Source organism: Hyaena hyaena, unplaced genomic scaffold (assembly GCF_003009895.1).
Source record: "Hyaena hyaena isolate Hyena2069 unplaced genomic scaffold, ASM300989v1 scaffold_6, whole genome shotgun sequence".
Taxonomy (NCBI): Eukaryota; Metazoa; Chordata; class Mammalia; order Carnivora; family Hyaenidae; genus Hyaena; species Hyaena hyaena.
In genome coordinates this window covers 6,189,540-6,204,762 of record NW_024080638.1, presented here as the reverse complement: position 1 = coordinate 6,204,762, position 15,223 = coordinate 6,189,540, and the positions used below count along the sequence as shown (strand labels likewise).

At 44.3% G+C, this 15,223-nt stretch overlaps 1 protein-coding gene across 4 annotated transcripts in view; it reads left to right on the top strand.

Moving 5' to 3' along the window:
• SUSD1 (sushi domain containing 1) overlaps positions 1-15,223 on the top strand; it is a 243,638-nt gene that overhangs the window by 132,248 nt on the left and 96,167 nt on the right. For 3 of the 4 annotated variants that reach the window (XR_005529943.1, XR_005529944.1, XR_005529946.1), the window contains exons 15-17: positions 2,123-2,162; positions 11,915-12,008; positions 12,336-12,438. Coding sequence is in view for 1 of the 4 variants with exons in the window: in XM_039240706.1 (XP_039096637.1) it covers positions 2,123-2,162; positions 11,915-12,008; position 12,336 (135 nt within the window). In the remaining 3 variants the exon portion in view is untranslated. Of the gene's footprint in view, positions 1-2,122; positions 2,163-11,914; positions 12,009-12,335; positions 13,046-15,223 lie in introns of those variants that run through there. The other variant, XM_039240706.1, reaches the window with a different exon arrangement.

Sequence of the window (15,223 nt, the reverse complement as noted above, 5' to 3'; positions counted from 1 at the left end):
TATTTCACTTAGCAGTATACTCTCTAGATCCATCTATATTGTTGCAAATGGCAAGTTGTCATTCTTTTTTATGGCTGAGCATTACACACACACACACACACACACACACATCTTTATTCATCTATTGATGGACACTTGAATTGCTTCCATATCTTGGTTATTGTATATAATGCTGTAATAAACATAGCGTGCATGTATTTTTTTCAATTCAGTGTTTTCATATGTTTTGGGTAAATAGTAATGACATTACTGGATCATATGGTAGTTCTATTTTTAATTTTTTGAGGGCCCTCCATACTGTTTTCCACAGTGGCGACAGCAGTTTACATCCTGCTGACAGTGCACGAGTGTGTTTTTTCCTTTACTGAAAAGTTCTTAATTTTGATGAGGTCGTGTTTTTTTTCTTTTGTTGCCCATGCCTTTGGTGTTATATCCAAGAAATCATTACTAAATCCAATTTGCTGAAGCTTATTCTCCATGTTTTCTTCTGTTCTAGGTCTTGTATTTGGATTTGATCCATTTTGAGTTATTTTTTTTTATATGGTGTTGGGTCAGGGTTCTACTTCATTCTTTTGCATGTGGATATCTAGTTTTCTCAGCACCATTTGTTAAAAAGCTTTCCTTTACCCATTGAATGTTCTTGGCCACGCTTGTCAAAAATCACTTGACATGTGTGCAAGAGCTTCTTCCTGGGCTCTCTATTCTATATTGGTCCATGTGTCTGTCTTTATGCCAGCATCACACTGTTTTGATTACCATAGCTTTGTAGTAAAATTTGAAACCAGGAAGTGTGTTTTCCAGTTCTCCCAGTTCTCTGTGTATCTGTCCCAGTAACTAGCATCACCATGCTCCCAGTTGCTAAGACAGAAATGAAGGAATAATTCTTGCCTCCTGCCTTCTTACTTCTTGTCTAGTGCATCATCATCTTCTGTCCATTCCATCACCTTAATGCTGTGTAAAATCATCCTTTTCTCTCCTTCCTCATCAACACTGGTTAGCCTTTGACACCTCTTCCCTGAACATCAATTTTCTAACTCATCTTCCTGTCCCTTATTCTCCACGAAACTGCCAGAATGAGTTTTGTGAAGTGTAAATCTGGTCATGACACTCTATTTTAATGAGCTCCCTTCTTCACCTGGCCCCACCAATTTCTCTCCTTTAATACACTCCTTTCCCAAGTACCTGCCTTACTGGTTATTATTAAGGTTAGGTCCCTTTCGCTTGTTATTATCGTGTATTATTTTCCACTAGATGCACTTAGCATCAAGGCAAAATTTAGTCACATTCAGAAGCTTATGGCCATTTCGAGCTTTTCCCAGTATTTGTCAGTGTAAGTATATTTTTTTTGATTTTTAAGAAAACCAGACTGCCCAAGGTTGTCACTTGAAAGAGACTTTCCTTTTGAAGTTGGAGGGATCCTTCTCTAACTGTTTAGTTTCCTCTGGGGAATGTTTTGTGGAGTAATCCCAGCCATTCCTAACAGACAAATGTGCATATAATTCCTGGGGGAGAAGAAGAGAAGGTATTTCATTCCAGTGAGTTTGTGGGTTTCCTCTTCCATGGATGAGCTTTCATGTTATTATTATTACTGTTGTTGGGGTTGTTATTATCTTGTTCTCTTTCTGTCTCTTGGCTACAGTTTGGGTAACTGAGGCAGCCAGGTAAATATCCTCTAGACAGGTGAAGTATTATTGTATACCAAGACTTCTCATAGCCTCGCCAGCCCTACCACATGCATCACTATCTTGCTGAACTCGGATGTGACCTCAGAATCTTTCTCAACATAGTTCCCAGGCAGTCGATGCCGGTTGCTCAGAACTGGCCAAAGGAATGAAACTCATTGCTTTTTCTCCTGTTTACCCATAGTGTGTGCTTTGTGAGATCCGTTGAGAAGTTATAGAATTCATCCCTAGGGTCACTTCTGTCCCTGCTATCTATGCCAGTCCCTCAAATACTTAGTGGTCATATGGCTAAGTTATAATATGTTAGAGCTAGATGAAGCTTTAAAGATATTTTAATCCAAATTAAGAGAAATAAAACAAACTTGCCAGGCTAAAATGTATTATTTAAATTGATGTCAGGTGCTGCCTAGTAAAATGTCTTCCTGCATTTTCCTCTGTAGGTGAGAAGATGCTCCTGTGCAGTTTGGGCTCAAGTGAAAGGTAAAACCATTTTCTGCTTAAGCATCCTGTCCTTATTTCTCCTCTCTAGTCTGCAGCATCGAGTTTATGTTAATGAGATTTCTTTTTAAATTGTCACAGGTGACAGAAACCCATCTCATACTAGTTTATGCAAAAAGCCATAGCTGAAGAGGATGGGGGTGGGGAGCTTATGGATCCAGACCCACAGGGGCACCAGGACTCCAGGAAGTGACACTTGGGACTGGACACCAGGAGTGGCACACTCTGCCTCTGTTTCCTTTCTTTCTTTAATATTTATTCATTTTTGAGAGACAGAGCGCACAAGCGAGGGAGGGGCAGAGAGAGAGAGGAAGACACAGAATCCAAAGCAGGCTCCAGGCTCTGTGCTGACAGCTCAGATGCGGGATGCAGGGCTTGAACCTACGAACTGTGAGATCATGACTTGAGCCAAAGTTGGATGCTTAACCGACTGAGCCACCCAGGCGCCCCTCTGCTCTCTGTTTCTATGTATGGGTTGGTTTCACTTTCTTCCACAATAAGCCATGGGATGGAGAGGGATGGGCCCCAGCTGCCGAGTTTAGCAACTCCAGCGGGAACAGAGTTTTTCAATTCAGGGAAGGAATCCTTTCTCCTAGATTAAGTGCCTGTCTGTAGATGACTAGTAACCCCTCCTAGGGTACTATGTACTATGAACAGCCTACCTTGGATTTGGGGCTTACTCAGGTGGCCGGTTGGTGGCAGATCAGTGTGATTGACATGGACAGCGACACTGGCATTGCACTGAGAGGTGGACACGGTTCCCATTAGAAAAAGAGGCAGAAACATGTTGACAGACCAATACAGAGAGCTAAACAGTCCACTGCTTTGAGCCATTTAGCTTTGTATGCTTTGCGTGCGCGCAGACTAACACATACACTTGTAAGAGAAACCCCCTCCACGATGGAAGAGTTGTCCTCTCTACAATCACAAGTGGAACTCTATTGGACGACAACTCTGTGTGGGTCTGCATCCTGCTCCAAGACCTGGATTCCTGAGGATGGCCCATCCCTCTTGATCAAATCCAGGCAGACCTCTCACGATCCGTTAGCAATCTATGACTAAATGCAAAATGTAAGCATCCTCAAACCGCAGTTTGTAATATGAAAGGGGAAACTGGATAGCACAATAAGCACTTTCATTTAGAAAGGAGGAAAAGATAAAAGGCTGTGCAGTGGTCAGAGCACCCAAAACAGCGACCACATCCTGCGGAATGGGAAAAGCTGGCATCCCCTGCCCTGGCAGCAGAGTGACCCGCTTGGTCCATTAGATGGGCTGCCTCAGTCTTTCCCTGGGTCTGCCTGATGGGAGAGTGTGTACCCTTGTCCCTTTCCTCAAGAGATGTAGGACACAAGAGATGCAGCAGCTGGGTGCTGTGCAGCTTAAACCTTCTTCCTGCCACGGGCACTTGTCCAGGTGGGGGAACTGCCTCAGGGCTTGAGCAAGCGCAGCGCCTTGTTTGCCAGACTTGGGATTTCCCTGGCAGTACATTTCTTTAAACCAACAGGCAGCCAGCCAGTGGATTTGATTCCTAGGAATTCCATTAGTTTGTAGCTTAATACCAGAAATCCTGTCAAGTTTATGACCTTTGAATCTGGACCTTTTTCCTTGGCGGTTTACGAGTCCTAGCAACAGCCTGAGGAATTTCGCTCTTAGCTTGGAGTATCAGTTTAACCCCTTGCATCCTGTCCGGTACCTCCGAGTAGCATGAAACAATGGGCTTGGGTGGTAAGGAAGTGCCTGCAGAATCCTGTTTCCAGGAGGACTCCCGTGTGGGGCACTGTACAATGGGGGATCTGTTACCTTGTCAGCAGAGGGTGCTTAGCAGGAAATGATGAGGAGGGACCTGGAGAATTAGGCTTCCTTCATTTGTCTGCTTATCTTCTAATCTTATTTCCCATCTCTCTCTTTCTCTCTCTTTTTTAATCTCTACTCACACCAACTTCAACAAGAGTGGACATGGCTTTTCTACTGGGCAAGGCGCATTACCTGACCATTGGATTGTGGTTTCCAGACAGCGAGGGTCTTTCCGCCCCCACCCCCTCCATTCTCTTGAAATATAATTTACCTATAACATTGAGTTTAAGCTGTACAATGTAATGATTTGATCTGTATTGCAAAATGATTACCACAATGAGGTTAGTCAACAGCTCCATCACCTCACATAATTACCATGTATATTTGTGTTATGTATGAACATTTAAGATCTACTCTCTTGGCAACTTTCAAGTATTTAATACAGTGTTGTTGATTATAGTTGCCATGTTATACATTAGATCCCCAGTACTTATTCATTTTATAACTGGAAGTTTGTACTCTGGCCAACACCACCCCCGTTTCTCCCCACCCCCCTGACCCTGGCAACTACCATTCTGCTCTCTATGAGTTCTCCCTTTTTACATTCCACATATAAATATGATCATATAGTATTTGTCTTTCTCTGACTTATCTCAGCATAATTAGTGAGGGTCTTAACAAAGATGTGTGCTGTTAACACTTCTGTATGTAGATGGGCTAAGCTCTCTGTCTTGGAATTTAAATGAAAGCCACAAGAAATAACCACGGATTTCAATGTTCGGAAATTTTGCAGCCAATCCGTTCCCTAAGGCTCTAAGGGTGGGAATGGAGTTCCCACAAAGAAAAGAGGTGCTTTTATCAGAAGAATGGAGACGTGCAGGCCTCCTGGACAGGCACAGAAATAGCTTCCAGAAGGCAGTGCTTTCAGCAACTGTTTGACATGATTAGCAAACTGTCAAACTGGGTGGAAGAAATGGTCAAAAGACCTGGCTACAGTCTTTCTACTGTGATTAAGGTAACAGGAAGGATTTTGCTTTGGAAATGTCTAAGTGGCTCTTGGTAGTACCTTTTTACCCCCTCTCAGCTTAACAACCAGTGTTGAAAGAGGAGTCAAACCTTTGAATTCAAACTGCTGGGAGGCTTTGGAGATCCTAGAAAACCCACTATAATATTGAAATTCTGAAGGAAATTCTACCATATATATGTACATACCAACTTTACCTGTGTCGTGCATACACCTCTGGCAGTCTCCTTTTGCAAAAATGCTGGAGACTGCCGTCCCACAGAGTAATTTGCAGGCTCCAGATTAGTCCTGAACCTGTTCCAGTTTATTTGTGCTGAGCAACGGCCCCATTCTCACCTTTGCCCAGTGACAAATTATGCTATTTACCTTACGCAGATTGCTCCTAAAGAGGTTTGTGATCACCAGGGAACCAGCAGTTGGTTTGATGGGAAATGCGGAGGCCTGGGCTTCCTTGTTTGAGCCTTGCTACTAATCAGCTGAGGGCCTTTGCAATTATATTTAACTTGGCAGGTTCTCAGCTGCCTCTTACCACAATCTTTCTGATCCTTTTCAGCCACAAAGTACTGAGTCTTTGATTTCCTGAGTCACAAAGCAAAGTCATTTGATATATGGGAGATCATCACATACTGTAATCACAGAACACTCTTCAGTCACAGGCATGAAGCCCCTGGGTCATTAGTGACCCTTTCCCTTTTAGCCACATTTTACATCTAGGGTGTGCCAGTCTCATTTCTGAGTTTGTCCCCTGCACATAGGCCTTTATTATCTGTAGCACAGACAATGGGCAAAGCCTCCTTCCTCCTCTTCCTTCATAGTGTTCATGGTGTTCAGGGTTTCCTTTTTTTTTTTTTTTATGTTTATTTTTGAGAGAGAGAGAGAGAGAGAGAGACCGAGTGTGAATGGAGGAGGGGCAGAGAGAGAGGGGGACACAGAATCTGAAGCAGACTCCAGGCCCTGAGCTGTCAGCACAGAGCCCGATGCAGGCCTCAGACTTACAGACTGCAGGATGATGACCTGAGCCGAAGTTGGACGCTTAACCGACTGAGCCACCCAGGCGCCCCAGAGTTTGCTTCTTCACTCCAGCCTACACGCCTGATTCATCTGTCCAAACTGCAGCGCCAATTTTCGTATTTCCCTTGATGGTTCTTCCAGGGTTCTCCATTATGTTTTAGACTGGTTTCTAAGGCCTCACTTTGACACCAACATGCCCTTCTAGTTGCATCTCTCCTCCTTCTCCATTCAAAGTGATGTGCTAGGTCTTGGGTTACGGCCCTTGCTTACTTTCCCCAGTATCTTTGCTCATACGATTACTTGCTTATTTCCACCTGGATTGCCCTATAACCTTCCTGTAATCTCTGCTGACTAGTTTGTTACAATCCCACCTGTTTGTCAAGATTAAAATCAAAGGCGATCTCCTCCCTGAAGCTTTTTAAAAATTTCCTCAACAGGACAGGAGCACTCTCTCTCTGTCTCTCTGTGTCTCTCTCTGTCTCTCCCTTCCTCCCCACTCACTTTCTCTCCCCCTCCCCTCTTCCTCCCCCCTCCCCCCTCCCTCTGTCTCCCTCTTCTTAGCCATTTTTTAGAGTCATACTTTAGAGCAACTGGTGCACTTGTCCTTTCATACTAGATTTCATAGCCCTGAGGGAGCACGATGGAAGAGTGGAGCAGTGCCTGGCACCCATTGGGTTGGATGATTACTGGTGAACTGGCAGCAGAGTCTGATGAAAACGGAAGCATAGGAAGTGTAATACTTAAATAAGCCAGAGAAGATTTACCGTAAGATCTTAGCCTAGTGTGTACGTTTATTTTTGTATATGCTATGCACGTGTATGTGCGCGCGCGCACACACACACGTGTATTTTTTTTTTTTTACAAATAGTTTATTGTCCAATTAGTTTCCACATAACACTCAGTGCTCATCCCCAAAGTGCCCTCCTCCATGCCCATCCCCCCTCCCCCCCTCTTCCTTCAGTCCTCAGTTTTTGTCAGCATTCAAGAGTCTCTCATGGTTTGCCTCTTTCCCTTTCCCCCACCATTTCCGCCCTTCTTCTCCCCCTTGTTCCTCCGTCAAGTTCCTCCTAATCCTCCTATACGTGCAAACATATGATATTTGTCCTTCTCTGCCTGACTTATTTCGCTCAGCATAACACCCTCAAGGTCCATCCATGTTGCTACACATGGCCAGATTTCATTTTTTCTCATTGCCATGTAGTATTCCATTGTATAGATAAACCACATCTTCTTGATCCATTCATCTGTTGATGGACACTTAGGCTCTTTCCATGTAATTGTGGTAGGAAGAATTATAATGTGGCCACTGCTGTACATCCACCTTCTCTCATTTGCTGATTTAAAGGCTATTCTCAGTGTTGCTGTGAAAGGATTTGAAGATGTAGGTAAGGCCCCAAATAGGGAGATTATCCAGATGGACCTGACCTTCACATGAGCCCTTTCAATCTGGATCTAGGGGTCAGAAACAGGGGAGACTGGAGATTCAAAGGGAGAGATGGATCTGACATAAGGGTTTCTCCTGCCATCTTTGAAGATGGAACCACGTGGCAGGAATGAGGGGGGCGCATAGGAGCTGAGTGGCCAATGGCTGATATCCAGTAAGAATATGGGGACCTCGGTCCTACAGGTGCAAGGAATTTGGAAGCAGATTCTTCCCCAGACCTAGAGGGTAAGGCAGCCAACCTGACACATTGATTTCAGCCTTGGAAGAGCAGAGGACCCAGTCACAATGTGCCTGAGCTTCTGGCTCATGGAAGTGCGAGCTAATGAATGGGGGCCAGCTGCTAAGTTTATGATAATTTGATAAGCTGCGGTAGAAAATGAATTTTTTAAATGTTGCTGATTCATCAGGTGTTATTTATCTCTAAATTAATCTACTTTGATCTGCCTTGCCATCTCCTACTCTGCAGGGAATTCAAGTGAGGAGACCTTAGAACTTGACACGCCGAACAGAAGTCACGGCGCTAATTATTTGTACCTTATGGAGAACAGAATTTTTGCTTTCAGGAAATGGTCCTGCTCGTGTAAATTCATGAAATAAATGTCCACATCCATAGGAAGTCCTCAAGCTGTCCCAGAGCCTGAGAGTAGGCATAGGGTCTTCCTAACTTGCCCCTCAGCACCTGTGATATTTGCATTAGTGAAAGAGTTAAAGATAAGCCCAGGGAAGGCCTGTTGCTCTTCCCAAGCACTAGACCTCCTCAGGGAGCCGCCCCAAAGAGAATGGTGGAGTTTAACCTAATGGATTTACTCTCTCAAGGTTGAGTCACTGCAAATCTGTGATATAACACATGACTCACTCACTTGGGTTTCTGAAAGAATATTCTACAAGTGAGTCAGAAGAAAAATAAGCATGATTTTATGGCATGAAAGTGTGGAAGGGAGGGTAACCAGAAGATGGCAAAGCTCTAAAAAATGTAGTACAGATTGGTCAGCTGTAAGTGTTCTCAGTGAGGGATTAACGGGGGGAAGTCCCTAAAGAAATCCTGTGTGGCTACACTGTGAGCACTCTAGATTGGATGGACTCAGATTTTCACAGAGTATATGCACCAGGTAGGCCAAGGGATGCATACCAGTAAGAACCAGGCCTGGAGCCAGAACCCAAGTCACGTTATGCAAAACAAAAAAAGATGATTGTCCGATACTTATGTCTAGAGTAAGGAAAAGCTGGGCAGGCCTGTGGCTTAGGGTGCTGATGGATGGTCAAGAGAAAGTCAGGTCCCTACATGCCTACTTTGCTTCTGCCCTGTTGGTTTGTGAGGGGACATTTCAAAGCCAGAGAAGAGTTACTGCTTCAATAAAGTCTTCTGACCTGAAGCACATTCTAGAATGCAGGTTCATACAATTTTCAAATGAGCTGGTGGACCACTGCAAGTGGTCTTTGAGAAATGGTGAAGAGAAAACTGAGCAAGCTGGAGGTAAGCAAAGAACATGGAGTTTGTACAAGGAAGGCAGAGTCTGCAGAGTGGAGTCGATGAGAACTCAAAGGCAAGGCAAGGCAATACCTCTTAAGAGGTGGCTCTGTGGTAGAAACCACAGTAGTTCCCAGCAGTTAGCATTATGGTTTCTCCATTAATAAATAATGCTTAGAAAATTCTCACCTGCTTTAGAGAAATATTTTAGGTAAGCATTCACTTACAGTTTGTTCTAATTCTTTTAGGTTGCAATTTGAGCCTTTTACTTGTCTGGATTTTATTTTGGCATATATACTTTAAGCTCAACTGGTCAATATCTTTTACTCTAAATTGACCGGTCAGCCGATTTTCTCAGCGCCAGTTACAAGTGATGTGTCATTTCCCCTAATAATTTGAAAACAGTAACAAAACAACAATAATTAACAGTAGCTAACATTTACCCGTTGCTTACTGCATGCCAGGCACATTCCTAACACGACTTACTTCATGTGTTTCTCACACATGGGAGGTTTCTCACACACATAGGAGGTTGGGCGCTGTTATTATCATTCCCATGTTACTGGATCATCCCTCAGTGGGGAAACTGAGGCACAGAACAACTTGTCCAGAGTCCAAAGTTACAGACAAAGACAACCCAACTTCAGTATTTAAGCTCTGAAATTATTTGGTACAACTGGGTTTGTTTCTGGGCTGTTGTGTTCCACTATGTTCCTTCCTATGCTGATATTGCATTGTTTTAATCTCTAATAATGCAAGTCAGTCTCCTAATTTTTTTTCCTCTACTTATTTCTAGTGTAACCGTAGCTGCTCCTTCCATTTTGTAGTATGGCCTCTTAAAATGTCAAGGCCTTTTTTTTTTTTCTTCTGAATACTAAGGTAGCCAAACAGCATCAGCCGTGTTCTTCCAGAAAGCCTCTTGATAACGCTTTCTGAGGTAATGGATTTTGCAGAGCTTTCTAGCAAGAAGTGTAGTCCATGGCTGCTTTTGCTGGTGCCACCTACCCTATTAGAGAACAGACCAGACTGCTCTCAGCCTGGTTGTAGAGATCTGAGTTGGTGCCAGTCAGTGTAGCTTTTGGCAACAATGGGAGGATTTTGAAGCTGTGCTGTCCAGTGTGGTAGCAACTAGCCACATGGGGCTACTGGGCTCTTGAAATGTGTACTTGAGATTGAGTGCTTGAAATGGTATGACTGAGAAACTGAACTTTTAATTTAATTGAAACTAATGTAGATTTAAGTAGCCACATTGTGGCCAGTGGCTGCTGGGTTGGACAGTACAGATTAGGTGATGACAAAGTTAAGTAGCAGTAAGTCTTCTCAGATGTGCCTGAGGAAGAGAGTCATCTACATTCGAGGGTCTCAGCTCCAGGGACTACTAATTTTCCTCTCACGCCCCTCCTTCTTACTTAACAGATCTTGCTTTTGCTGTTTTCAGCTCTTCCAAGGCAGTGCTGGATGACCCACTGGGCAGACTAAGCATATGCCTGGGGCAGAGGGTGCAGAAAAAGGAAATATTTTGATGTTCCAACAGTGAAAACCACGACAAATCATCTGGCAAAATTTGGACTTGGTTGCGTTTCCTTACACTTATTCTGTGGCTTATGCTGTTTTTCTGTTTCTTTAAGTTTTATTTTATTTATTGTGAGAGAGAGTGCATGCAAGTGGGGGAGGGACAGAGAGAAAAGGAGAGAGAGAGAATCCCAAGCAGGCTTTGTGGTGTCAGCGCAAAGCCCAATGTGGGGCTTTATCCCACAAACCATGAGATCACGACTGGAACCTAAATCAAGGGTCAGATGGTTAACCGACTGAGCTCCCCAGGTGCCTCTCTATTTTTCGTTTTAATTCTATGCATGCAGAGTCAGCCCCCAAGATCTTTTCAATGCCAATTGCACATAGACTTTTGTTCTTTTAAACTGCTACAGTCCGAGGCCCCATCATCCTCAGCCTGTGCAGGAAAGGGCAGGGCCTACACCCCTGGCTTCTGAGGGGGAACATGACCTTCTCTGCTGTAGACCGTGTAGATTCAGATCTGCACTGGGAGAGCATTAAGATGTTACGGTTAAGAGCAAAGATGCTGGAGCCAGACAGCTTGGGTTTGGATCCTGTGTCTGTTTATTAGCTGGGTCACCTTGGGCAAGTAGCTGAACCACTCGGTGCCTCCGTTCCTCATCTATAAAATGGGAATAATAATAATATCAGTGCTCTGTGTACTGTTATTATGCTGGGCACTATTATTTTAATACGCTTTTATTATAGTCCTCAGTGGGTGGTTAGGAGAAGTAATTAGAACAGTGTTTGGCATATAGTAAGTGCTAAATAAATTGTTTGCAAATGGAAACAAGCCCTTTAGTGATGCTCTGATTCAGTCACCTGGCCCAAATGTGCAACTCAAGTGTGGGTGTCTTTCGGTTTATAACAAAGCATCCCCTGGTGTTGACATATGATACCCCCCAAAGAGAACATATGCATGTCTTCCAAAGAGCTTTTACCTCGATTTTCTTACTTTATCCACATGGCAACCTGCTGAGCGGAGCAAGGAGGTGCTGTGCAGGTGACTGTATCCAGCACTTGATACAGCTCCAGCACTGGAGCTACCTATCATTTTTGGAGCAAAAATCCAAATGCTGTCAGAATGCTTTCTTCCTCAATGTAAGCGAAAACTGCCCATAAAAACTTGCAAGTGTAATTGGTTCAGAGAGGACTGATACAGGCAACACGGTCTGCTGTATTTGTATACACAGCAAGATGAGCTTTTTAAAAATCTCTTGTAACTTGAGTGTGGTCTGGTTTTCTATTTCCTCTTCAGAAGTGCCCTGGAACTGTATTTTCCTTAGGCCCTACACCCTCCAGGCCAACTCAGGGGACACAGAGGCACTCTGAGCATTCTTGGAATGGTTGAGTAAATGGGGCCAAGCTCTGGGTTAAAATGGAGTGTGCACAGGTGCATGATTATTTCCACTGTGGGCTCAGTGTGTGGTTTTGTTCCGCAGATTCGTCATTCATGCTGCAGCAGATGGTGGGCGTTGGGCTGGGCTCCGTGGCTGTTGTGATTATCCTCGCATTCCTGTCCTTCTCAGCCGTGTGGTATGTGAGACTGTCATTTTTGTGAAATGAGTGGAATGGCAGAAGGATGGGGTTGGAGTCATGAGGAACAGCTGGGGTTGAGGAGGGCCAGAGGGGATGTGGGCGGAGGTTGTCCTGGGCTCAGCACTCAGCAGGTGAAAGGCTTGAGTAGTCTACACCTCAGGAAAGGGAGAGGGATGCCTTTCTGGTGCAGAAAAAGAGCAGGGTCAGTGATGGCTGCCCTGATTTCCCATGCTGCTTCCCTTGAGGGTACATGAGCTGCACATAGAGATACACCAAGGGAAAACCAAAGTGTGTCAATGGACTCTTTTCCTCCTCCACATCTAGATTGCAGACGGGCACTACCTGTGGAGGATGCACGGTGCTGGGGCAGATGTTATGACTGCTTCTCAGGTGCCTGCCTAGACAGGCCCCATGTGGCTTCCACCAGGTGTGTATGGGTCTGCAACTTTTTCCATTCCCAGCTTGGTCCCGTTTCTGAATTCAGGATGGTGAATACCTCTGTGGAACCCCACAAAAGGAGGAAACTCAGGAATTGCTGATGTCTTCTTTGCTGGCTACGCAACCAGTTGTGTGTGTGAACTTGAGACCCTTGATATATAATGTAATATTGACCGCAGGCCAATATCATGTGGGCTGGACCCTTGTCTTGCTGCGTGATGCCTGAGAGTCAGCTCTTCTGGACATTGGATGCAAGAGAGTCTCTGCATCTTCCTTTATAGCATCTCTGAATTAATTTGGAATCCATCCTTTACAGTGAACGATGAGGTGGACTTAAGTTTGGGCTAGAATTTGCCCTTACTGAAGGAGGTCATTGAAAAGGATAGAGCTCATTGACAGTAGGAAAAATTGTCAAACATTTTAGAAGCCACCCTTTTCTTACAATCAATCGACACGCTAATAGTATACTCACCTGGCAACTCCAGTAAATTCCCTGCAATGTCTGTTAGGCAGCATTGCTTTGATACAGATCCATTGGTTTACAGATAATCAAAAGTCATAAGTTTTCATTCCAATAAAAATATTCTGTTAATTTACGCAGTTCTTCTCTTCCTCACCGAAGTTTACAGCAGCCTTGTCTACCTTTTTGATTACTCTCTTAAAAATGACCTGTGCCTTCCTTTAGTACCTATGGGTTGAAACATTATCAAGCCCATGGCCAGAGTCCATGGGTTTACAGGGAAGGGGGAAGAATGTGAGTGATGTGTGATCTTCCCCTTTACCTACAGCCTCAGTAACTATGACTGTTTCTTTATCACAAACCAAGACACATTAAATGTAAGCAGCCATAGGCCCACTGTCAACTTGCTGAATTTACAGATGGAATGTATTCGATTTGACTTTTAAACTCTGTATCAGCGTTCTTTAACTTTCTTCTCTAACTGGTGGTGTAAATCCAAGGCTCAGTAAGAAATGAATGGAGATGACAGAGACGTTACTCCTTTCTTGAGTAACAATGGTATTCTCCCTTTTCTCCCTCTTCTTCTAGACCTGGAGAATAAAAAGCAAGGGGGAGGAAAGCAGGGGAGTTATGTGGTACAACCTCAGGGCACTGTGCATATGAACATGGCCTTGGAACTGTGCAGTGTTGCAGTCCTGAGGAAAAGAGACAGTCTTTCTGATGGCGTGGGCTTGTGTGTTCTCTCCCCACGAGCTTCCTGGGCATTAGTGAGGGTCCGATCTGAGTGGTCTGGGCTGTGTGTTGCGGATGAGGAAACAATAGGAACAGCAGAAACAGGTAGAAACTGTGTATGAAGCTGCCCCGGGAGACCCAGCTCCCAAGTGTATCCCCTCAATTAGGAAGAGTCAGAGAGAGGGAGGTAATATCCTGACACCCGGATGTGCAGTGACAGCTGTCGGCCCCTGGCCCTGCTGGCATTAGGCAGTGTTAGGAATAGTTGTCGTTTGTCCCCCGAGGTACTACCTTGGGCTACAACCGAGGACGTTTAGAAACTTTCCTGCTCTCATCTTAGGTGACTTATGGAGTAGAGCTCTCAAAAGGCTCATACAAATACCTTTCTACTTTTAATCTTTATGTGCAACTACTCAAACCCATACGATTTTCACAGCCCTTGAATGAAATTTGGAATCCTTACAAATTATCGTGGCTAGTGTAGGGTAAGTCTCTGTCTGATGCGTAAGGATTTTCCTAAAATCTCTTCTATCCAAAGAGAGAATCTGAACTCGTTATTATTATTGTTGTTGTTGTTGTTTTACTGGTTCCGTAAACACCATATGTTTCTGTAGTCCCCTTAGTTTCCAGCTCTAAAATTAACTGCCAAAGAAGTTACTGTGGTCCACATGGGAACTTGGCAAAATTGCCATTGGAAGGAAGAAATCCCACTTGCTCAGTATCACAAGTTTCTGGTTAAAATAACTGACTAATTATTAAGTAAAATATTAGGTAAACTGTATGTCTGAGTATATAACACAGAGTTGCTCAGTAGTATTACTTAACAGAAGCAGGTGCTGAAATTTGCAGAAAGGATATATATCTTTCCGCGGGTCTTTTCTTTAATAGTTTCCTCATAAACATGGGGGCAGGGAGGCCAGCTTGAGGTTCTCTAAATTCACCTGGGAGCTTTACCACAATACTGTTCTTTTTTTTCCAAGCAGATTCATGGTTAAGGTGGGGAGGGCATCTCAGGAGAGCAATCGTGGGTCTTCCTGGGAGAATGCAGGGTGTGTCCCTCAAAGGGCTGGTGAGGCAGCACTCGGAGTTGCATTCAAGTGCCTCTAAATAAAGCCAGGTCCACGCTGGGGATGGAGGCAAGATCTCTCCTTTATTAACTGTCATGGGGAGGTGTGTAGAGGTGAGCACTGAGACCCAGTTGTGAGCTCCCTTCCAGCCTAGGAACCAAAATTCGGGGTTGACCAGATGGAGCAGATTGCTCCCTGGCTGATTTGTGTGTGGGCATGCCTCAGGTTATTTATCTGCACTGGGGTTTGCTTATACACATTCTTCCATTCCATCCTCATAACAGTTGTGTGTGGTGGAAAGATTAGGGGTTACCGTTTTCCCCACTTTTGAATGGAGAAATGGGTTCAGACAGGTATGTGACCTGAATTGTAGGGCCAAGTCATCTGACTGAGTCTAGTCCTTATGCCTGGGATTTGACCGGCCTTGAGCTCACGTTTGGAGAGTTTTGTTTTTGGGGAAAGTCAGGCCTTTGCATCTCTCTCTCTCCCTCTCTCTCTCTCTCTCTCTCTCTCTC